This window comes from Protopterus annectens, chromosome 12.part0, assembly GCF_019279795.1.
Source record: "Protopterus annectens isolate FY-2018-M chromosome 12.part0, PAN1.0, whole genome shotgun sequence".
Classification (NCBI taxonomy): Eukaryota; Metazoa; Chordata; order Ceratodontiformes; family Protopteridae; genus Protopterus; species Protopterus annectens.
In genome coordinates this window covers 1,293,677,184-1,293,703,265 of record NC_056746.1, presented here as the reverse complement: position 1 = coordinate 1,293,703,265, position 26,082 = coordinate 1,293,677,184, and the positions used below count along the sequence as shown (strand labels likewise).

At 40.1% G+C, this 26,082-nt stretch overlaps 1 protein-coding gene across 1 annotated transcript in view; it reads right to left on the bottom strand.

Moving 5' to 3' along the window:
* The window catches only part of TM9SF4 (transmembrane 9 superfamily member 4), a gene marked incomplete in the record, with an annotated part of 2,004,758 nt that overhangs the window by 1,150,773 nt on the left and 827,903 nt on the right, over positions 1-26,082 (bottom strand). Inside the window, 1 exon segment of the mRNA XM_044090345.1 lies at positions 5,075-5,207. Coding sequence (XP_043946280.1) covers positions 5,075-5,207 — 133 coding nt within the window.

The window sequence follows — 26,082 nt, the reverse complement described above, 5'->3', positions numbered from 1 at the left end:
CTGAGGATGGACAGATCCAGGATAGGGTGCCAAAAGCCTTCTTTCCTGGGGACCAGGAATAGCCTAGATTAAAACCCTTTCCCTATCTGGTGGTCTGGTATTGGTTCCACAGAGCCCGGAGAACACAGGTTGTGAATCTGAGAAATGGCATATGCTCTTTGGTTTTGTGGCACATTGGGGTAGCCTGACAGTCTTAATGGTTCTTTGAAAGTGAGCTTGTAGCTGTTTGAGATTACTTCCAGAACCCACTTGTTGGAGGTGATGAAGGCCCAGTTTTCCTTGAATAGGGAAAGTCTTTCTCCTATGCTGTCTGCAGTTGGGGAAGAGTCATTGCTTATCTCTGCTAGGGCGAAATGGCCTATCTCTGCTAGGGCCCAATGGCCTATAACGCCCCAGTTGGTTGTTCCAGAGGACCACTGCCTTAACCTCTGAGATTGTTGTTGCTGTCTAGGAGACCCTTCACTTCGAGTTTTCCTCTGGCTGGGTTTTGATTGGGAGGGAAAGGATCAATGCTTAATGGGAAAATTCCTACTGAACCTAGGTGACTGGACTTGGAGGACGTCTCACAGTTTGCATGGACTTTGCTTTATCCTCCATCTTTTTTCAACACAGCCTCAGCCTTTGGTCCAAATAGAAATCCTTATCCAGTGGAGCATCTAGTAGTTTACATTAGACATGCTCTAGTAATGTCTGTTCCCTAAGTCGAACATGCCTTCTGATAACCAAGCCAGAGACATCAGCTTGGGTAGATGCCTCCAGGGCTTCATATCTGCAGTGCAAGGAGTGCCTAGCTACCTAGGAACTGGAAAGGCACAGATCCAGCAATTCCTTGGCGGTGTTCCTGTCCTCCAGGGAGGACATATTTTCCTTCATTTATCCAAAATACTCTGCTGGTGTTTATCATATGGAATTGGCAGTTGACAGCCCTCATGGCCAAGGTAGAGGAATTGTAAACATACTTCCCAAACTTGTCAAGGGCCCAGCTTTCTTTGTCCTTAGCCCTACTCCTTTGGGGCTGAGAGAGACAACCTCTGGGTCAGCAGAGTAAAACCGGTCTGGTTTATGAGGGGACTGGGGAACAGAATCTGGGTTGAGACGATTCCCTGAATACATCTTCTACCACTTCCAAAACTGGAGGGACAGCCAAGGGTTTGTGCTGTGGGAGATCAAGGAACTCCCTTCACTGTCTTTTAAGATTGGGAGCATTCCTTTGCCTGCCACTGGAAAAACTCTCTCAAGGCATGCAGTATCTCCGCAAAGGTAATGTCATCAGGGGATGCAGCAGAAGGTAAAACTTCTTCTGAATCAGGTAAGAAAGAGTTCATTTTCAATGCAGAGTCCTCATCTGAATAAGGGGGTGCGGAAAAGGTCTCTGGTGTAGGATCTCTTCCTTTTTCCTGCTGAAGATTGGGGGGGGGGTGCCTGCCTCTGACTAAAAAATAAGGTCCTCAGTCAACCTGACCAAATCCTGCTAACCTGCGAGGTGGGAGATAGTAGGCCTAGGCACAGGACCCGAGGTTGATCTCTTTCTAGGTGTAGCTTTGGCCTTGGGCCAGTGCACATCCGCTACTCTCATGCCAGTCTGTTTGAAAGAAATAATCAATGGTGGCAGATGCTTTAACAGGACATTGTCAGTTGAGGATTGTCCTCCGGAAGCAGAGGTCTGCAGAGCGACTCCGGACCTGACTGATGAACAGAATGCCAAGGCCTGAGTTGAAGATGAGGGACCCGACAGCATGCTGGACTCTGAAAGGGTCTCAGAGGCCTGCTCCACCACCTCTCTTGCTGAAAGGGGTTGCAAAGGTATGATAATGAGCCTTGGGGGACTGGTGCACAGAGAGGTTGCTGTCTGAGGCCCTAAGTTTAGGTCTTTCATCCTTCACTTAGGGAGTCCAACCTCACGATGACTGATGGACGCCATTGCTCGATGGGAAGTGGATTGCTTGACTAAGGTGTTTAGACAAGATTTCGGCCCTACGCCTTATAGTCCTAGAATTGAAATAGGCACACAGACAGCAATTAGGGACATCATGGATTGGGCCTAAACAAGTGAAACATAAGGCAAGAAAAGTCTCTGTGTGGGATTTGTTTAGCACTGCGGAGACAGTTGTTTACTTTATCTGACACGTAAGAAAGAGTTCTAGCGAGATCACACAACACTACCTACCCTAACACTAAGTAAAGGGTAAGGGAAAGCAAAATACAAGACCAAAAAAAAGTCGTACAATAAACTTTCCAAAAGGATATGCCAGAGCACAGCTGGATCGAGATGCTGACAAGACTGGCAGCAAACTAGATCTGGGGAGTACGGTAAGGAGCAGGGGACTGTAGGTAAGGGAGGCACAGCCTAGCGAATTTGAAGTATGAAGGAAATGGTTAGTGTCTGATCAGAGTCAGATCCAATAACCCACAGGCTGAAGCCAGATGGAGCCGACATCTGATTCTAGGATTTAACATCTAGGACATTCATCGAAAAACAATTATTCAACCTACTCTCTAGTACAAAGATGGAACTTCCTGCTTGTAAAGCCACTAGCTAACTGGTTCGGGATGGAGTTGATTAATAGCTGGCTCAAAAAGTTAGCATATTATCTCATAGTAAAGGTAAACATGCAAAATACTTAACTCGTGAACTTGTGTTATCCGTCAATTTTATCAAAGGCAGCCTGCCTCCCACAAAAAAAAAAAAAAAAAAGCTTAATTGCTTATACACAGTTTGATGGATAATGTCCATTGCTGGTACACAATTTTCAAGGACATACTTGTGATTCATTGTTATTAAGGCCATTACTTATCACATCTCCACTTGGTTATTTAAAATAAGTATATATATAAGAAGCTGAAACAAGGTATCCTATTTCAGGGTCAATCACTTGGGGGAAATCACAAAAAAAAATAATCTCCACTAGTTCAAGAAAAACTTACAATTTAAATCATTCCTTAAGGATCAAAAACATACATTATTTTACTAAACAACCGAACTGTTTGTCCCAGACAATTTTTCATTCATGACCGAGGCACAATGGCAGTCACAAACAATGACAGTAACAAAATAAAATTGAAACTGCTCAGTATGGAATTCTGTATAAAATCATAAGTAAGCTAAAAGTAAAACTGACGGTCATGTTATCGAATTAATTTCACCATACAACAAACTAAGTTACGAGTTGTTGGATACTATTTGCAATTTAAGAGAAAGAAAAATACACTTGTTAGTTTCAGCTAAAGATTAAAGTAGGCAACCTTTACTTGGGATAAGAAAACTATTAGACAAGAATCAGGTGTATCATTTGCATGAACTATCACTTTCTTCCTTTATATTCAATGATCAGTTGGCTTTCACATGTCAGAGGGGAGATGGTTCCAGTTAGCTGGCACAATCTTGTAAAAGCTCTCAACTGTTATGCAGAAGGAAGGAAGATTGGTCTATTGGAAAGTTAAGTTGTTGCCTTCCTGTGTTTGAAGACTGTATGCAGAGGTTTTGATTCTCAGGAAGAGGCAGCGCTTCTTACATAAAAGTAATGGGAAATGCGAGCTATAACAAGGTTGAGCAAGTCCCTGCTGGTACCCAATATGACCTTTTAAAGCCAGGTGAAATAATATTCTTTTCTAGGTTGATATGGATGAATCCACAAATGCTGTTATGGTGGTTTTAATTCTTTACATACACTGAGAGGAGTACAGGATTAACAATGGGGAGAGCATATTCCAATCGAAATACGACTACACGTACCTGTTAGAATATGCCAGGATTGAGGAGAAAGAGGGTGTTAACCACATCTTATTACACCTGTGTAAGTTTCCTCCAACATTCCAAAATCACGCTGAGTAGCTACTGTCTATATATAATACATACTGCACTGACCCTTGCTCTTATGGTACAGCTGTAACACTCAAACATTTCTGTTTGCAACTGAAAATATTTACTGTTTTGCTTTATGTGCAGCATAATTTGGACTGTTTACTTACAAGATATGCAATACTTTTTTTTATCTGCAATAAAATGCAACTAATACAGCCCCTCTATACTGTATCTAAGTTTGTGCTATTGTTACAATTTTCTTCTCTATATTTTAAGATTTCTGCCTTACAGCACAGCATCCAAGGTTCAGTACTGATCTCTGGCCATTATCTAGATTTTTGAATGCGCTCTCTAATAAAAGTACAGGTTTTCTCTAATGCCTATCTGAGCTACTACACAAGGAGATATATATATATATATATATATATATATATATATATATATATATGCACACACAAACACACAGGAGCGCTACAGAATCCTGAAAGCCCAAAATCCTGAAAACATACAGGATACCAACACTTACTATATTCCAGCACAAGTACATACAGAAACAAATAAAACACAAACTAGATTACTGTTCTCCAAGTAAAAGCAGGGGGGCAAGCCCCCCTGCACCCCCCCATGTGGGGGGGCACACCCCCTGCTTCTTAAATATATCAATTCCAAGACTGCACTTAGTGTAGTGAAGTGCAATCTTGGAGTTGATGTCTTTAAGTAGCAGGGGGGGTGTGGGGTGCAGGGGAGTTTTCCTCCTGCATACAGTTGAAGAGTAATATGTTTCTGTATTTTGAACATTCAGGATTTAGGGCTTTATTCTGTGATGCTTCAATATTATATATATATATACATATATATATATATATATATATACATATACACATATATATACATATATACACACATATATATATATATATATATACACACACACACACACACACACACACACACACACACACACACACACACACCCCCAAATCTTTTGAAACACACAGCACAAGGAGCTGAAAATCAGGGGGCTTGACTTCCACAAAGTGCAACTCTAAAGACTGTTTGGCACAACAAGCAAGCATGAAATGAATGATGAGCAGCTCTGGCACACAGTCAACTGTACTCATGCCGAAGCATCAAGTTTTTAAAACAAAAGTAATTTCAGGAGCATTCATCTATAAAACAGCAACTATAAACAAATGTATACTTTTTTCACCATTCAGTATAGAAGCAAAAAACAGTACTGATAACACTTAAGGTTAATCTCTCTGTACTTACATATTACAATAAGGACCATGCAGAAAAGCTGAATGCCAGATCCCAGTACAGAACTTAGAATCATGGGATACTGAGGAGGTCTGAATACATCTCCATGTACCAGCTTCCAACCAGACTCTTCCATGGTATCCTCCTGAAATGCAATTTTAGTAAACACTGAGAAGAGAATATAACAAAAGAGGATCAACATTTATTTTAACAAGTAAATGAATATTATACATCTACCATAAATTATAGCTGTGCAAAATCTTACCATAAAAGTAGATGTATTTCTCACTACTGTTGCAGTATTCTTCACCTAATGGATCACCTGCCAAAGATAACTCAACATCTGGCCAGTATACTGAAGCCTTCAGCTCTTATAGGAGCCGCATGTCACACATGGCCCCTGTGCAAGACGTAGGACATAAAGGTGATATATGGATGCAAACACTCACAAATGAAAAAGCCCCATGAGGAATAGAATGCCCTTAGGGACAAAGAAGAATATGTACATCCAGAAGGGGGGAAAAAAAAGCAGGAGGGAGAACAGACACCTTGGCCTGGAGGGAAACAGAACACAGGGCAACAGACAGGACAGGGGAGGGAACAAATACAGCTACAGTGAAGAGAAAGACATCTACTGTCATGGTAAGATTTTACACAACTGGACTATGTCTTTCTGTATTACTGCTGCAGTATTCTTCACCTAATAGAGAGCAAAAGAGCTCAAAGGGAAGCCTGGGAGGAGAAGGCACAGAGGAACACTCCACAAACCCACAAAGAATAGCTCTACCAAAACTTGCTCTGGTCCTGGAAATAACATCTACCTTATAATGTTTAGTTATAAAGCATGAAATGAGCAAGTATCAGACTCAGGGATAGAAAACGGTATCCAAACCCTTGAAAAAGGCACCACAGGAGGCAACTGCCCTAGTAGAATGTGCCTTTACAGAAGAGGAGAGATGTTTGCCATGGATGGAAAAGAAGGAAATGGCTTTAGAAATCCAGAAGGCGGCTTTCCTAGAAAAAGCCAAACTCAAAATTCTGGGATGAAAAGAAGCAAAAAGCTGCTCAGATATGCTTATAACTTTATCCAAAAAATGATCTGAGCTGTCTATGCAAATCCAATGAGTGCAGAACCTTCTCACTGGCAGACTGCAGAGAAGGTTAAAAGGAAGGAAGATAAGACTGCTTATGGGACAACTAATTGATCACCCTGAGCATACGAGGAATAAAACAAAGACACCCTCTCTAACAGGAACTAAAAAGGGAGGAATAGTCATGAGAGGTTGAAGTTCAAAACACATTCTTGGCTGAAGTAACAGCCAAAAGAACAGTCTTCAAAGGACAATACTGTAAAGGAAGCTGAAGAAGCAGGCTCAAAGGGAGCCTGAGTCCATAGCCGACTTTAGGCACCAGCGAACCCTGCGGTCGCTGGGCCCCCCCCCAACCACAGCAGGTTGCCTTACCCTGATATTTTGCAACAGGTCTGTCAAACCAACAGAAGCTAGTACAACAGTCTTGTGTACTTAATAAACCAGATAGGTAATAACGCATATTTAAGGCTCCTTTAAAATTCAAAGATATCACTGGTTATAGTAACAGTGTTTTACCAAACAACAGGCTTCACAATTCCATTAAATATTTTACTACTGACACAGTACCCCTGGCTTAGTTAAACTTTGCTAGTGGACATTCAGCGCACTAAAACTAATATAACCAACTTTAGGTACTTGCAATACCAGTGGCTGGAAGGGGGCCCCCTTAATCATCCTTGACTTGTGTGGCGGCCCCACAAAAGTTGCTGCTGGTTGGGGAAAAATGAGGAGAAAAAAATGTATTCATTTCCTGATTATGCTCTTTAACCTGAACAGTGGTTTGGTATAACCCTGTTAGGATAAATCTGATAATGGCCTCTACCCTCAACTGCACCCATTCTAAAACCAGCTCTACTCAGATGTGTGTGTACAGAAAACTACTGTAGGCTATGTGTGTGTTTGGGGGGGGGGGCTGGACAGTGTGGTTATTACTTCTTTAATTGTCAACACAGTCAAACCTTAGAGATGTGCACATAAGGTTATTATAGCTTGTGTTTGGGCTAAGGACAGTGTATTCATTCTTTTCTTTTACTTTTCTGACTGACCTCAAAGGTGTACAAAGAAGGTTACTATAGTTTGTGCAGGGGCAGTGTATTGTCTAGGTGCAACAAAGTTATTTTTTTTTCACTTTCTTCACAGTCACATTTCAGGCATGTATGCAGGTAGCGAACTGACAGTTGGGGTTGAAGAATGAGGAGGCATGCAATATATATTTAGGTCAGCAGTCACTTGAAATACAAGACTGTAGAAATCTGACCCTCTGCTTTCATCCCAGTCTAACACCAGAGGGATGCACATTCAGACAACAATTGGTTTGTTAGTTTATTATGAGTTACTATTTTGTCATCTTTGATCATTAAGCCTTTGGTACAACCTGGATTAAAAAGTTGGGAAAATGCTCTAAATGTATTTCAGAACATGCATAACCCAATGGCTTATGGTGGCTCTGGCTTAACTGAATTATTTCCTAAATGGTTATTACTGTGCTTACTTGGTCAGGAAAGGTGTGCTGAAAGGATGCAAGGAAAATGAAAGCTGAACAGCAGCACAATTTCTTTCCTTAATCAAAATTTCTGTTCAAGCCGTCAATGGATGGAAAGGTTGTGTAAAAAAAAAAAAAAAAAACTTTAAAATGCACATCAGAGCAAATAGGAAGATATGATTTCTTGAAAAAGTTGGAGTAAAGCAAAATTTGAGAAAAGGAAGAAGAAAGTAATGCGCATAGCATGGGAAGCCCAAGATGGGGGAGGGGTGATCGGGGGAAGATTGGAGTGTGTGTGTGTGTGTGTGTGTGTGTGTGTGTGTGTGTGTGTGTGCCGCGCTGGGTGGCTGAAACAGCAGGCCTAGGGTGCCATTTCACCTAAGTCCAGACCTGCACATAGAGTTCCTGCAATGTATCATTGGTGCAACTAAATTCCAGTTACTGTAAATGTCCCTTTGTGAGATGGGCCAACATAGTGTGCTATACAGGCCTATTGTAATTAAGAGCATTGTAGCTACAGCTCCATCATTTTGCAGCATGAACTAAAAGGTTGCTTAGGAGGGGTATAAGAAACAGTGTGATACATAGACTGGAAGTGCCAAGGGGGCCCCAACTTGACATTTGCTGGGGGCCCCCAAAATGCCAACACCGGTCCTGCCTGGGTCAGTATTTCAAGTACAAAACTGAGGTCCCAAGAAGGCGGAATGGACTTCCTGGGAGGTCTGATATAAGGCATTCTTCATTGGGAAAACGGAGAGTAGACTCAGAGACAGGATCTATCAACACACTTATGCAATAGGAACAAATAAAATTAATAATGCACTTGCCAAACACAGTATGTTGAATGAAGGCCATAATTTTACTTTTAGGGCAATAGATCAAATACAGTTTGACATTTGTGGTGGCCCTTTAAATCTGTTGTTAGAAGAACGTGAACTTGCATGACAGATCAGATTAAACGCCTTTGTTGAACCTGGCTTAAATGAGTCTTGTAACATTGCGTGCCTATTAAAACTAAAAAGCTTGTGTAGATAAAAACTACTAGTTACTGTTTAAGTATGTTTATATGTATGATATTTTTCAAGCAAAATTGTTGTTACAACAATGGATTGTTAGTTGAGGAGGGATATATGCTTACTATCGAAGAAGCAGTACGCTGACTACTCATTCATTGATTTGTTTAAAAGTTTTTTAACTATGTATTTTTTATATATGTACTATTTTGAGTGTATTAATACATTTCTACAATTTGACCATGTGACTTTCTAGTTCTATTTAAATGGAACTTGTTTTCTGAAATGTATCTGAAGAAGTTGCCTCATTGAAGGTGACGAAAAGCACTTCATTAAATTGTTGGATTATATCAGTGTTTGAGCTTGATTCACAGAGCTTCTTTAGTTTTACGGAGTTGTGTTTTCTTATAGTTCATTTGTTTGTGGTAAATGGCTTCTGGAGATTCAAGCAATCCAAACAGTCCAAGTTTGTTTGGATCTACTCAAACACAAACTGAATTTTTAAACCTTATGGCGTTAAAATAAATGCTTTATCTCAACGTGTCGAATTAGCTGTTCGTTTGGATTCACAGCAACCAAAATCAGCTGATTCAAATACCGCTAATGTCAGCAGCTCATTCCCTCCACCTGGTCAGCAATAAGTTGGGAATTCGAATGTACCACCTAACGATAGTAGTATGCCTTCACTAGACAGGAACTTTGAGAACCGAGCAGTAAGAGATGCTGCCGCTCCAGTTGGTGCTTCAGTACCGAGTGAACTACAATTTTTGGGTCGTGTGCCTGTTGGTTTTGTTAATTCTTCTCGTACACTAGATGCAAGACAGTGGCGTTGTGGGGCTTATTAGTGCACCACCAACTCCAGGAATGGATAAAAGACACACGTAACTTGTGTTTCAATCGAGAGAACACTTTGGAGCAACTGGCTGACAACGCCGAACAACAGGTTGGTCTTGTTCTAATTACTGAACACTTAAAACTGCTGGATACAAAACTACTTAAACTGAAGAAGCTCCAGCTAGAAACAAGTTATTTTCAAGAATGTAAAAGAACGTATTGTTCCGAAAGGTCTAAGGCACCACCAATATCCTACTGGCCTCACTGCTGATTCTTTATTTCATTTAGAACTTAATTCTTTGTTCGACCAACAAGGGTTTGCTTTAATGGCTTTAATGTTAAAGCATTATGCAATCCAAATAGAAGAATTAACTAGAGAAGTGTCCGACATTAATTCATTTATCATCTCTCACACTGACTTTCTTAGATACAAGTATGACTATGAGAGATGTTTTTCTAGCATTGACCAGTTATTGGATAGGTTAAAATTTAACAAAATCAAAAAAATGGAGAGACCGTACAGCATATGATAATGACTTAGCGTATCCTAAGCCTTCTATGGCCCAGGTTGGTAACTTTTTTTCTAACAATTATGTTCAGAGTGATAAAAGGAATAATTCTAACATGCCCTACACGACTGTTCTAGCAGCGACCCCTACTTCGGACACTGAACAAGAACAAGTTAGACGAAGCGAACGGCTTCGTTCCAACAATAAAGGCCCGAATAATAATCAACAGGAGGCTGCTTTAAAAGAGAACAGTTCAAGTAAACAAAATTTTTGGAATTTTACCCACCCAGGCACTACCCCCAAAAAATACAACCACCAAGGGCAAAAAAACAAACAGCGTGCGAACAACAAACGGAGGAGATAAACGTTTTGCAACATGGGGTCGCAATTTTAAAAAACAGGTCTGGTGACTTTCACATCTCCAACTACTCATCGATAGAAATTGATTCAGTTTTAATCTGTTAGCGAAGGAAAATACATTTGTTCCTAGATGACATTTTGACATTGTTTAAACAATTAAAGATTTGAAGTTGTTTGTAAGGAAATTAAATTTGTCAACTTTGTTTAGTAACTATGGTGAAACGGGCTCCTTATTTAGGGTACCAAGTGTCTTCAACCCTCCTTTACATCCAAAGTTAAATATTTTTGAAACTATAACAGAATTAGACCCAAGATATTTTGTCAATGGGTACAGCAATTTTTTTTGTGGTAAAACACATGATGTTAACACTACACGTGAAGAATTTTTGGCACTGCAAACATTGAGGTCAATGAAAGTAAGAGTTGTTAAGCGAGACAAGGGTGGGGGCTTGGCCATATTTGATATAATTGATTATTCTGGAAGAGTACAAACTTTAAGTAGTGACGCCCATAGTAAAGCATCAATTAACGAGGTAAATGTAGCCTATAATCGAATTAAAGGCTACATAAACGATTTGTTTATAGAATCTAAAATAGACGTTAACTTACTTAACTACATGACTATGGTATGGCCAAAAATCTCTACAATGTTTGCTATTCCGAAAATTCATAAGGACCTCAATAACCCACCCATGAGTCCACTGATAGATGGCCGTGGGTCTATTACATAGCCTTGTGCCAAAGTTGTTGACAACATTATGAAGAAATATTTACTTTGAGCCACAAGTCTGTAAAGACTCTTGGGCTTTTTTACAAAATATCAATAGTTTAGATTTTGATATTGCCAACAACTTTTTAACAACTGACGTTTGAGAATTGTATACGTCAATTCCGCACACAGAGGGTATCGATTGGGTTACTTTATCCCTTATTGGTAAAGGGGCAACTAGTCCGGAAATTTACCTTGTGGAAGTGTTGTTGGACATTATTCTCACCAATAATTATTTTTCATTCCAAAACGAAATTTACCTGCAGAAGCGGGGTGCAGCCATGGGCTCACCTTGCGGCGGGAGCTTTGCCAACACCGTTATGGTCTATTGGGAGAAACACTTTGTATTCAACAACGCTTTCCACATGGCAAACATTACGTACTATACACGTTTTCTTGACAACATTTTCATTTTGTTTCGAGGGGATGATGACTCTGCTAAAAATTTTGTTGATTATCTAAACAACTCTACGAACTTTCTTAAGTTTACTTTTAACTTTCAATTGTCTAGTATTGACTATTTGGATGTCAGATTATCCAAAGATATTATATATAGGTACCTTTCAAGGATATTTAGAAAAGACACGTATTGCAACTCATTTTTACACTTTACCAGCTCTCATCCACTGTCACAGAAGCGTTCAGTCATAAAAGGTCAATTAATTAGGGCCGCCAGAATGGTATCACTAGACACTGAATTCCTAGAAGAATGTAATTTACTTAAAGAAATGTTCCAACAAAGAGGATACCCATTGACCTTTATTGAAACAATTTTCAATTAGGTTTTTTTAAAAAGAGCCAATGGGACAATTAATCCAATTTTAGACAGAAAAGAACGTATAAGTGAACCCAGAGTGGTAACATTTAGTGACAACCAGGCGGATTCAAAATGTGATGTGGTAACCAGCAACAACTCGACCAACATGTTTGAGTGTAGTTTTATCACTACATATAGTATGGACAGTATGATTATAAGAGCTATTTTTTTATAAAAACTGGGAATTAATCAAATATGATAAAACATTATCAGAAAAGTTAGGCAGTGTTCCAAAAATTGTCTTTAGAAGAGGCATGAATTTGAAAACCTTGCTTGAGACAAAAAACAACACTGGTGCCCATAGATTTGCTGGTATGTCCATTTGTGGTTGCTGCAGTATGTGTAAATTTATAGCTATAGGCAGGACTTTTTTATTAATGAAAGAAAGTATGAATTAAAACACAAACTGCATTGCAACTCAAAACTGGTAGTTTATGCTGCTACGTGTATATCTTGCAGAGCATTCTACATTGGGAAAACGGAGTATAGACTCAGAGACAGGATCTATGAACACACTTATGCAATAGGAACAAATAAAATTGATAATACACTTGCCAAACAGTATGTTGAATGAAGGCCATAATTTTACTTTTAGGGCAATAGATCACATTCAGTTTGACATTCGTGGTGGCCCTTTAAACCTGTTGTTAGAACGTGAACTTGCATGGCAGATCAGATTAAACGCCTTTGTTGAACCTGGCTTAAATGAGTCTTGTAACATTGCGTGCCTATTAAAACTAAAAAGTTTGTGTAGATAGAAACTAGTAGTTACTGTTTAAGTATGTTTATATATATATATTTCAAGCAAAATTGTTGTTACAACATTGGATTGTTAGTTGAGAAGGGATATATGCTTTCTATCGAAGAAGCGGTACGCTGACTACTCATTCATTGATTTGTTTTAAAGTTTAACTATATTTTTTATACATGTACTATTTTGTGTGTATTAATACATTTCTACAATTTGACCATGTGACTTTCTAGTTCTATTTAAATGGAACTTGTTTTTTGAAATGTATCTGAAGTTGCCTCATTGAAGGTGATGAAAAGCACTTCATTAAATTGCTGGATTATATCAGTGTTTGAGCTTGATTCACAGAGCTTCTTTAGTTTTATGGAGTTGTGTTTTCTTATAGTTCGTTTGTTTGTAGGTCTGATATAAAGGATGACCTTAAGAAATTGCACAACCTTAAACCTAGAGGTCACAGGAAAATTCAAGGGCAGACCAGCAGAAACTGCTGACATGCGAGCATTAACTGACGAATATGCCAACCCAGCGTGGAGATCATCATACAAGTGAGAGAGAACCGGAGTAACGTCCACAGATAGGGGATCCTGATGGCAAGAGAGGCACTAGACATAAAATCTCTTCCATTTGGACGTATAGGATTTTCCAGCAGTTGGTTTCCTGGCCTCCTGCAGAACCTGGAGCACATACTCAGAAAAGAGGTGCCTAAAAGAGGATCAAAACCCTATCACCTATAGTGACTGCTGAACAGTGGCTGGACAGGTGAGGATGGACAAGAGATCCCTTGTCTTATGGGATAAGACCCACCCGGTGAAGCAACTTGTGGTAATTGCTCCTGGCTAAGTGATAGAGAAGGGAAGAATCAACGCTGTCTGGGCCAAAAGGGATAGGACCTTGTGTCCCCTGCTTGTTGACATACCACAACAGTGTGGTACTGCTGGTGAAGACTTTGAGAGGCCCGGGATGAAAAAGGGAATGAAAAGCCCATAGAGCCAAAAGAAGAGCTCTCATCTCTTTCATACTGATGTGATCAGACCTCTGATGAGAAGGCCAGAGTCCTTGGACCTTTAGGGGGCCACAAGAGGCACCTCACCCCATCTAAGGTGTCCATGAGCATCTCTCAAGTGGAAACTGGGGCTTGAAAAGGAAGCCCTGGATTGACAAAGTGTTGATGAATCCACCACTGAAGCTCAAGCTAAGGAAGAAAAGGAACAGGGAAACGTCAGGAGGTGGCAATGGTGAAGCCACACCAGTTTGAGGTACCACAGAAGGTTCTTTATTGCGAAGCCTGGCAACAAAAAGCATGGGAATTGTGGAAGCCATAAATCCCAGGACCCTGAGAAATTCCTTGGCCATGACAGAGGAAGAGGAGACAGGAAAAATTTTGTCAGAGACACAGCCTTGAGGGCAGGAAGAGATGACAGCATAGAAACTGTCTGACACCTGCATATGAGGAAAACATGATCCTGGGAAGGCATCAGAACTGATTTTTGGAGGTTAATGGTGAACCGCAGACTGTGTAAAAGACAGGTGGCAAACTGGAGATCCTGTAGCAGACTGCTGAGAGAAGGAGCTTGAATAAGCAGAATGTCTCAATAGGGAAAGATCTGAATACAGTGAAGCCTGCAAAAGGCAATGACAGGCATTTGGTGAATACCCTTGGGGTAGTAGGAAGCCCAAAGGGCAAAGCAGAGAACTGAAAATGCAGAGAGACAGAATGAGACAGAAATGTAAACATTTCTTGAAAACAGGATGAATGAGGATGTGAATGGATGTATCCTTGTGATCCAGTGACATCAGAAAGGCCTGGGGATGGAGAAATGAAAATGTCTGAAGGAATAACATCCAAAAAGAAAGGATCTTGAGAAAGGTGTTGAAACAGGGAAAGATCCAGAACTGGTCTAAGTATATCCCCCTTTTCCGGAACAAAAATCATCCTGGAGAAAAACCCTTCCCTAACTGGATGACAGGTACAGGCTGAACAGTGCTCTGATCCAAAAGGGACTGCAGAACCTCAGGAAAAATGAGGAAGCTGTTCTTGAGGAGGTTGATGAATTCCTGAAAATGGAGGAAGAGATGGCCAAACCATGAAATATCCCTGATGGATAATTGAGAGAACCCAAGAATCTGAGGTGATTCAAAGACAATTTGGAAGAAATAAGGAAAGTTGGATAGACAAGGGGACCTGGCCAAGAGGAAGGGATGTCCCATCATCAAGTAGAGCTAGGCTTATCCTGAAAAGGTGATTTCTGGAAGGAAGGGGTCTGAGTAGACTTAGTAGGAAGAGCACGACTAGGACCCTTCTCACCCTTATAAGGCGGGTGAATCTGCTTACGAACAAAGTCAGAACTGGGAGGATTTTTCTACTGAAACTTTTCCAATACAAAAATGTGTTAGAGCTCCTGCAAGGCCTTACCCTTATCCTGGAGGGACTTTTAAGTCAGCAGCAGTCTGAAAAATACTTCTCTAAAGCAGCATATAAAAATCTGTCCTTGATATCAAAAGGCAAGCCTGAACGTTAGCCAAGAATAACGCATTATGACTGAGCCAAAGGTAGCAGCCCTGGAAAAGGCATCAGCTGCATTTGACCAAGTGGCAGGCAACTTGAAAAGTGGAGCCTAACAGGGAAAGGGCTGAAGCCTTCCCCTCTGAAACAGGGCGGTCAGAAACCTCCTTAGAAACCTGAGGAAGGAGGACCAAGGCATACATGGGTCATGAATCTGGTAATTAAATGGTCCTGAAGGACAAGGTGACAGCAGTGTAAACCTTCTTGTCCAACCCTTTGATGGCCCTAATATCCTTATTAGAAGGAAGCAGCTTAGTAGATGGCAACAGCTTGGGGGTTTGTCAGAAGAAACTGATACTACTGGAGGATCAGCATAAGGGCACTTATAAAGAAATTTGCAATCCTCAGATACCTTGTAGAACTTATCAGGATTCTTTGACGCAGGAGGCTGAGTCAGGGACTACAGAAGCTGCAGAAAAAGTATCCAAAAGGACAGCCTAAACAGGAGGAACAGCAGATGGTTTGGGAGACTCCATATGTTTGAGCTCATAGTACCTTTTTGAATTTTGCTTGAACAAAGAACAAAATACCACCTGAAGCCAAGACTTATAAGGCAGAGTGAACTGTGAAAACTGCCAATGTTTGTCAGAAACATTCATTAGCTGAAAAAAATGGCAAGAGGCAGTCTTATTCCAAAACACCACAAACAGTTTATCTGCTGTCATCTTGTCCTTCAGGGCCATTTAATTACCAGACTCATGACCCAGGTATGCTTTTGGTCTTTCTCGGAAAATTCTACGACTTCATCAGAATAAATTAAATTAAGACTTAATCCCTATATTTATACTATCAATCATCCAATTAACATCTATAAATATCTTTAAAAGTTACATCATACATCAAAAGTAAAAGATAAGAAATACAGCCATAAAATGCTTATTTAAATTTGATAAAAAAAATCAAACTTGCATTATCTTATTAAGGCTCTAGTTTTCAAAACAGGTAAAATTGAAACTATCATTAATACCAGGTTAATTTGTTACATTTAATATGAGTTGCCATTTAAGTTCACATCTTTCAATTTGCAGGTCCCGCCATCCACCTCTTAATGACTTACGAATAATTTCCAGAATGCCAAATCTAAATATAGTAAACCCTGCACATCTCAGAGAATGTTTATAAAATGCGTTATTTTCATTATGTTGAGAGATTGCATAAACATATTCATATATACGTTTTCTCAACTGTCTTTCTGTTTTTCCTACACAGTAATAGTTGCATGACTCACATACAGCTAAATAAACTAATCCTTTTGTTGCACAGTTCCCCTGTCTAAATACAAGGTTGGCAATATTCAGTAGAGAAATACTCTTCTTCTAGAATGTATCTGCATTGTGAGCAACAACCACATTTACTGGTGCCCTTCTCATTCAGCATGGGAATATGTAAATCATGTTCAAAGAAAAATTTTAGATTCTTCCCCATTTTATAAACAAATATCGGGCTGTCACGCAGAGTTTGTACGAGTTCCGTGTTTGTCCTGAAAAGCACCCAATATTTCTTCATAATGACATTCATTTCTCTAGACCTTCCTCCATTCTGAATAACCATACTTCCATCAAATTTTTGTTGAAGTGAAGAGGTTTTGAAGGTTACATTCTGTTTTCCTATACCTAAAAGGGGCTTAAATTTTGAACCCCAAACCTGAGCAACTTCATAACTAGTTTTAAAAATTAGGTCTTTAGGATATCCTCTCTCTAAAAAAACGTTCAATAATAAAGAACAGTTCTCTTCTAAAGATGTCCCAACTAGAACACATTCTCGCTGCTCTTACCAGCTTGTCCCTTGAAGATGTTGTTCTTTGTATAATTGGGGTGCTGGCTATGATCATCTAAATAACTATTAGAAAAAGTGTCTTTCTGTAGACTTGAAGTAAATGTTATTCTCTAAATTCTTGCTAATACTGCTATCTAAAAAAATAATATTAGTATCAGAACTAGTAATTGTGAATTTCAAAAAAAGTGGGGATTTCATTCAAGTATTCTGAAAACTCATTTTCATTTGTATTCTTGTCTTTCTATAAAATAAAAATATCGTCTAGGTGACCCATTTGTCTTTGCACTTGGAAAAAAAATGTATATAACTACACTCTATCATTATTTTCGTGGATAATTCTACTGTTTGTAAACTTTACCTTGCTTTGAGTTGTATACTATGTAATGTATATCTCTGTAACATGTATTCTTGTTGGAGCTTTTCTCCCCAAGACTCCATTGAAAATGGGTTCACTTGGCCCAACGGACCATCCTGGTTAACCAACAGCAAATAAATAAATAAATTTAAAAACATGCCTTTATTCCCATGCATACATCACCAGATTAGCATAAATGGGGGCACAACTGGCCCCCATAGCTACACCTTTAGTCTGTTTGAAAAATAAATGCCCTCAAATGTGAAATAATTGTAGTCTAAAATCACTTCCATAACACTCACTTCGAAGTTCATCATACTACTACTTAAATCTGTCAATTCCAGAATGGCTTCATGAAATAAATCTAATCCTCCTTTGTGAGGAAAAAATGTAAATAGGTCTATTACATCCATTATGGAGAAGGTACAATTATTAGTGTACCATTCTTGTTTAAATTTGGACAAGAAGTCCTAAGAATCTTTTAAGATACAATAAACAGAAGACACCGTTAACTTAAAAAGTCTGTCAATAAATATACCTAAGGGGTATGCGGAACTACCCTGTGCTGTAATGATGACTCTAAGGGGGATTTTGTATATCTTTATGTACCTTTGGAATTCCAAAGGCTTGTGGGATGGTGGGATGACCAGTTTTAAGAAAATTGTGTAGCTCTTCTGAAATTACACCTTGAAAAAGGAAGTGCTCTAAGAAAAGTTGTATCTTTATGTGCAATCACTACTTCATTATAAGAAACCTCAACGTATTTTTCTGTGTCAAAACGTTTCCAACATTCTGGTGCTGTAATCTATATTCTCCACTAAAACCACCCCTCCCCCTTTGGCTTCATTACACGCAGTGTGTAATCTGTTCTTATCTGTTTTAATAATTCTGCTTCTTGCCTACTTAAATTGAAAATATTTTTCTTCGAAGGTAGTAATGCATGGATTTCCTTGAAGCAACGTTGTTCATACGTAGAAATAGTAGGGTGGGTGGGGGGATTATAAACACTCTTACATTTAAATACATGCTTCTGTTTAATCTCAGAAGAATGTTCTGTAGTTCGATCATGAAACATTAGCTGAAGATTTAACTTCCTTGAAAAAATTTAATTTCAGTCAAGGTATCTGGCAAATCTATTTTAGAACTAGGTATAAATTTAAAACTTTTTTTAAAAAAGAGAGACGTGGTTGCTGTTAATCTCTGTACTAGTATAATTAAAGATGTTAAATCCTTGTAAGCTTAACAATTTCCCTTCGTGAGAGGACTTCATGTATTTTTCTACCCTACTTCTCTCCCTAGACTATAATACAATATCTAATTCTTGTATTAATTGTCGTTTCTCCCCAATGCTGTCTCCTTGGGTTGTTCCTGGTGCCCTGGGGTGTTGGGACATAATGAAAAGAATTTACATTATTATTCCTTTGCTTGTTTCTGTTGCCTATCCTTTCAGATCTTCTAAGTGTGTGTGGGAGGGTACTTATGATCGTAGGCTTCCCCACTGTTTATTCTCAAACCTTTGTGCATTATGTGAATAAAGTCACCATCTGAGCTGTCAGCAGTTGTCTCCCCCCCCAAAAACCAACTGCTAAATTATTGAGGGATTTGGGTAATGGGTAGGCTACACCTTTCTTGTATTCTTAGTCATCTCTTACGAATTTTCTCTTTTTGCATTGAATGTTAAACTCCACCTATCTCTATTCTGGTGTACATACTATCATACTTACTTGTATTTAATTCAAACAATAAATCATCCATTATTTCCCTATTAAGAACAGTTACATAATCTAACAAATCATTAACATGAGAGTTATTCAAACCTATAATAAACTGAACCAATTCTAAACCAAAACTATTAAACATTCCTATTGAATGTCATTTTTCATTGTCTTTTAACATAGTAGTAAGAAAGTTGTATAAATGCAAACCTTTGGGAACTTGTCTGCGTTTTCAACATTCATTTAGGTAAGAATAGTCACACTGAAGGTTTCTCGCCTTCAGATGTTTCTGTTTCTGAATCCTAGAGATAGTCAGTTGTGTAGGCTGCAGTTTTTCCTTTCACTGAAGCAGTTCTGCATCTGATAAAGTTTATGGAACCTTGATGAAAACAGTATTTAATACAGTGTATGTGTTTATGAGTGTACTGTGTTTTACGTGGCTGGATTAAAAGTTTGTGAACACCAGTGCTGGCTTGGATTTTCCCTGGTTACTTTTGGTTTTGATGTATGATACCCTGCTGACATGAGTACAGATATAAGCATGCCTGAATGTTAAACTCAAAATCCTTCAGGTCCTACAAGTCCAAGGAAGGGGGGTGGAGAGTTGGTTGTTGCATCAGATGCACATGAAAGAAAGGATCTTGCATACATAACATTCATACCCTATCATTCATTCAGTCTGATATGACCTGTGGGTCAGAATCCCAAGCTACTTGAAGTCATGGGTTGCATCATGACAGGAGACCTTTCAGGACAGAAGCACCAAATGACGGCCTAGCCCTGGAAATGTAATCAAATGTACAGTGTTTAATGAAAGTATACATGGAAGACCAAGTGGCAGCCTTGCAAATATTGTCTTTCACAGAACACCTGGAAAGGTGGTAGAAGTTGCTATTGCCCTACTGGAATGAGTTTTAGGCTTGCTTGGCAAAGGCATGTCTTTTGAAGCATAAACAAAAATACACTCTAAAAGCCACCTAGAAAGGGTAACCTTATAAACTTACTGACCTAACTTACTGGATGCAACAGAAATAAACAACTGTGACTATTTTTTAATGGCCTTGACTCTATGAAGGTAAAAGTGTTGTTGTCTATACATACCCAAAGTACAGAATGTGTGTGCTGCTCTTTGTTAGAAATGACTGGGAAAGAAGACTGGAAGATGAACGGGCTGCGAAATGGTCAACTCAGAAGTTCCACTAGGAAGAAAAGACTGGTTCATCCAGAGTGATACTCTGTCTCTGAAATACTAAGTAAGGGGTTGATGATGAAAGTGCATGGAGCTCCAAAACCCTTCTAGCAGAGGTAAAACCTACCAAAGAGCATTTTCCAGGAAAGGAACTTAAAAGTAGTAGATGAAACTGGTTTCAAATGTGGCTTGGTTTAAGCCTCTAGAACCAGGTTTAAATCTTAAGGGAGAAATGGTTCTCTGATGGGAGGAATGAGCAAAAAGGTCCATCTGAGAAATACTTTACAAAGATTATGCAAGGTGACAGAACATTTCTGATGGCTCACATGAAAATCAGAGATTGCTGCTAGCTGTATTTTAGCTGTGGAGAAACTAGACATGCAATTAAATATACCTGCTAGGAAGTGAAGGATATGTGGAAATCATAGCTGAAAAAGATCAATACTCTGAAGAAGCCCACAGAATGACTCTTCTCCATTTACCAAGTTTTAAGTTTCGTAGGTTGGCTCCTCCTGGGAGGTTAAGATTCTTATTACTTCCAAAGAGAGGGACTTGTCACTGGTGATTACTCAAAACAGAAAAACCAAGCAGTTAGTTTTATGCTGTGAAGAAAAAGGTGAGGAATCCTGGAGGGGGTGTGAAAGAATAGGGGACTCCCTGAAATAAGGGCAGAGAAAAATGAAACCTGTCTGCACCAGAAAAGGGATATGAAGACGACAGTGGTCTTGAACCTGACTGCTTACTGAATGGACACTGGGATCAGAGGCATGGGTTGGAAGACCAAGATGTCCAGGGAAGCCATGACTGGGATAGAGAGCTCCCTGTTGAGTGTCCTAGAGGTGGGATCAAGGTGAAGTAGCGGTTGCATTTGGTGTTGTATGGGGAGGCATATCTACTTGGCTACAACAGGTTGAAGAACCACTCATGAGGGATGAGAAAGGACTTGCTAAGTCTGTCCACAAGGCAACTGGGAATGCCCAGAATGTATTCTGCTATGAAAAAGTGGTGTGAGGCCATTGCCCATTGCCAAACCTTCACTGCTTCCCAGCATAAGGGGAAGGTCCTGGCTCCTCCTCGTTTGTTGATGTACCCAACTACAGTCATGTTGTCCGTTTGGATAGAAATCACACCCACAGGAAGGTAATCCTGCAGTTCCTGCAACACAACGAGGGCTGCCCTCAACTCTAGGACATTCACATGAATGCTGAACACTGTCATGAATAGTACTGAAAAAGCCTCTGGACATGACCCATTTGTCCTGTGTGATGCCTCCCACAGAGTGGGTAAAAGGGACAAACAACCCAAGACTGACTCCAGAGGGAAGCAGTCAAGCAGAGCCCTTCTGGGTCATTAAAGTAGCCTTTCAGAAAAAGGGCCACAATATCCCTGGATTCTGTGGACCTCCTCTGCCTCTCGCCTGCATCAATTAAAGGGGCTGCATCTGCCTCAACTATTCATCAAAAGATGCTTCATACTACTGATGTCTAGACTTTCTAAACCAGAGTAAATGTGGTTCCCCTTTTGGTTCTCACTAGATGATCTCCGAGGGACCCCTAACTTTCTCTGATGGCAGAGAGTCTCTTGCCTTCTTGCTCGCACTTCTGCATCTTTTCTTTCACCAATGGACCAAGCAACAATGATATATCAAAGGGGCGCTGGTGAAGGGCATGAAGACGCAGAAAAACAGCCACACCTAATGCCTCATAGCTAAGCCAGTTCTGGCTGCCCTCACCACTCCATTTGCTACATTATGCATGATGTGCAAAGAGAAGTTCAGAATGTTGGAAATAGTTGCCAAGGTTGCTTCCAGCTGCTTCTTAGACTCGAATGTCAGGTGGGCTTTTCAGAGTAATTAGTGCCTACGAGTTAAATTCATCTGGAAGTGATTCATACAAGTATTGTACTTCAGGGCTCTTAAGATAAAAGTGCCTAAAGCATATACCCAATTTCCACAAACTATCTATAGCCTGGGACTTCTTGCGGATGGATAGAAGCCAAATTATCAGTCAGCACTTTTTCAGTTGCTGCCACCAAAATAATGAAATCTACCACTGGGGACTCTGCCCAGTGTTTCCTGCCCTTGGGAGACCTAAGGATCTTATCCATTTTTGTAGTACTGCCTTACACATCTGGCTCCTGCCAAGATCTCATCGCCAGGTCAATTGACTTGTCTGTTTGAGGGAACATCCACAAAGTAAATGGGGCCAAACCATAAGCCTCAAAATACTGCCTTATCCTGAGAGGGATTGGGGGGGGGGGGCAGTGTGCTACAATCTCTTCTGCTACACAAGTTCTAAGGTCTTGCCAAATGAGGTATCTTTGGGATGGAACTAGGGGAAACCCCTCTCCATCATCCGAAAAGGTACTGAACATGAGAGGTTCCAGTTGGGAATCTATGTGGTTCCTTTTTTCACATCCTCTTTCTTGGTATGTGGGGGGGGGGTATAACCTGACTCCTCAGAGGACTCTGCTTGCTTTGGATGACCAATGGGTGGAAGGTAGGAGAAACAGATTCGGAGTCACAGGGTAGAGCTGATCTCAAGGTCATCTGCTTCTCTGCTCTCTAGGGAAATGCAATTATCCACCTAAAAACCTGAAAGGCTATTCCAACCTCCTCTGGATCCGAAGATGCTGTCCCAGGCCCCAAATTCATTCTCCTGTTAAGAGGAGACCAGAGCACAGGACTGAACCCCATAAGTGGAGAAGATGGATGGCCTAAAGGATGGTGCTGGAATCAACAACTTGAATGTCAAAGTCTCTGACTCTGTCAGTGGAGCCCTTTGAGACAGTTCCGAAGATGGCACCAAAGCCTCGTACTTCAGGCCCTGATCTCAAGGCTGCCTTGGCTTAAACAGCATCAGGGTCAAGTGCATTACATCCAAAATTTCCAGAGTTTTTGCCAGAGTGAGTGATGGCTCACAGGGAACAGACTCTGGGTGGATGATCGGCTCTGAAACCTGAGCAGAAAAGCAAACTGGGGAAGGGGCTTGTAGTGAGGGCACTGGACCTTAACCAACTACCACTGGAGCCAAAGAATGTGGCATGACTTCCATCTCAGTCTGATCAGATGATTCAAGTCTGCCCCTGATGTGCTCTAGTAGGACCTGAAGGATTTCAGCAATGATGCAGAGAGAGGCTGGGAAGGGACCTGATCCAACTCTTTTTCAGTCAACATCTGGGTAGCTGGTAGCTTGGGTAAAATATCCTGAACAACAGGCTTCATAGGGTGTGTCTCCAGAGGTGGAATATACACACAGGGTCCAAGCCATGGGGACACTTATTTCTGGTAATTTTGGCATCGAGGAGGGTCCATTACAGTCTGATGATCTCTTTCTGACTCCATATCCTTATGCTTACTGCAGCTGTAACAGATAATTCTCTAATGATCCAGGAGCCTGAATACAGCAAAAAGGTAAAAAGATCCAATAATTAATAATTACTATCCCTAAGAGAATGATTTTTTTATAGCAATACCAGATGCAGGAAGTTGCCGACAGACAGGAAAAAGAAAAAAGTTTAATTTAAACAACTAAAAGAGAAAGGACTGATATAATTAGCAAAATGTCAACGAGCTAACAATTGTAAAGATGTAAAGCATAAACTCTACCACTATGAAAGAGAAGTGGAGCCCTTAGCTGTAAGAGAAGCAGATCATGTCTTGACACGACAGCAAAAGAGATCTGAGGTAACTTGGGCACTACTGCATTATAGGAGGGAAAATCTTAAAGGAGCTTAAGGGTGGAACACTAATGCTGCCAACTTGGATCTGACAAGTCGCTCAATGACCCACTGGATGGACTGAATGAATGAGGTGTTTTGAAATAAAGCACTGTGTGCTTTACAAACTTCAGCCACCACAAAAATGGGCAGTTAGTCATAGCCTCAAAGTATATAATGAAATCTGTTTCGCAGCCTCAAAGCATACAATCAAAGATGTGTTTGCAGCTGTATTTCAAATAAAGTAATGTAAAGGATCCTTACAGGTGGAGTCTGAACTCAGCTGCCTTAAGCATACAGCAGTTTGTTCCATAGCCAGAATACAACCACTGAAGGCTTTCATCCAAATGCACATTTGAAATACTTCTGAAAAGAAGGCACCTGCTTAATGACCCCTTGATCAGGGTCAATCATTTCACCTGTATGTCTGCACGTCATGTTTAGCATTAACCTGTACATATGTTAATATGGTTATCAACATCATACAGCACAAAGTGATGCATGGAAATGGCAGACTAGTAGCAAATGTTACGATGCAATGTTATACCTTACAGCGATGAGATGAGCAGAACTCAAAAACTAAATTAGCACTATAGTATTCCAAGCGTTTAATAACAAACTAAAGCCAAAGTAAAAAGCAAAATCAGTACCTGCAAAAAAATCCTTTACTTTAGTGCTTTTGTCCTTAGTTAAATGTACTTCATCAGAATGACAAAAAAAAAAAAAAAAAAAAAAAAAGAGATTTTTACAAATGTTCTAAATCCCATAACTAATACAAAAGTTCATATGTGTATACTGTTCACAGGTTCATAGATTAGCACTAGGCTAACTGAACTCGTCGGCCATTTTAAGACTAGCCAATTACCCCATGTGATAGTCAAACCCTTCACCTTGCGTCTGTAAGTTAAACACCTTAACCATTATACTAACCTCCCACCTATCAAATTAGTACCAGGCTAACTGGCCTTGTGGGTCAGTCCAAGCCCAGCTAATTACCTCATGTGATAGTCAAACCCTTCACCTTGCGTCTGTAAGGTAAACACCTTAACCATTATACTAACCTCCCACCTATCAAATTAGTACCAGGCTAACTGGCCTTGTGGGTCAGTCCAAGCCCAGCTAATTACCTCATGTGAGAATCAAAGTCTGCACTTTGTGCCTATAAGGTGAACTGCGCATCAAGCATTGGCAGGGCACAAGGACTCCACAGATTCAAGTCCTTAGTCCCAAAAATTGACTACAGCCCTTGGTACTTAAAACTGCCCCTCCCCACACATTTCCACGGTTTATTTAGCATGGGAGATTGTCAGGGTGGTTAAGGTGTTCACCTTATAGGCACAAAAAAAAAAAAAAAAAAAAAAAAGATATATAGATAAACTAGTACACTTACGGTTATCTAAATGCTTAACAAAAGCTGCCAGAGAGGATCCATATTCTGTGCAAGATAATGGTGGCAATGAATTCTGGGGTACTGGGGATGGATTTGGGCATCATAGGTAGGGGGAGGAGTTCGAGAGGTGGATCTGAAGTCTGTAAAATGTGGCCAAGTCGGCTCTACAACTTGTATGTTGAGGAAGAATGAAAAGGACATCAGATCCAGTGTTTTCTTTACCTCTTGTTCTCCTTAGGTGAAGGAGTACAGAGAGTGCTGCTTCATTCACAACATGGAAAGCTAAGCAGAGATTACCCCTCAGGAGTCTGCATGACACTGGAATAGAGCAACAGAGTTCTTGGTTGATCAGAGTAACTAAGGGTATGGAAACCAGAAATCTTTTGGTAAAGAAACTAAAGGTGTCTCAAGCTCAGGTTCACCAGTTTCTGGAGCCATGTGACCACAGTCTTATTGCCAGCCTAGCCTATCAGCACTAGACAATCTGAGACAGCATACTTACTGCCTCATGCTTTCAACCATCTACTTTTATCACTTAAGGATTACACATGTGAGAGGTAAGCTCACCTGATAAATTTGGAGGTTAGCCACTCAACAAACCAAGCTATCGGAGACCACTAGGTCATTGGTACCTACACTTACCTCATACTAGTATCCCACTCACACTACAATTATTCTAATTCTATGG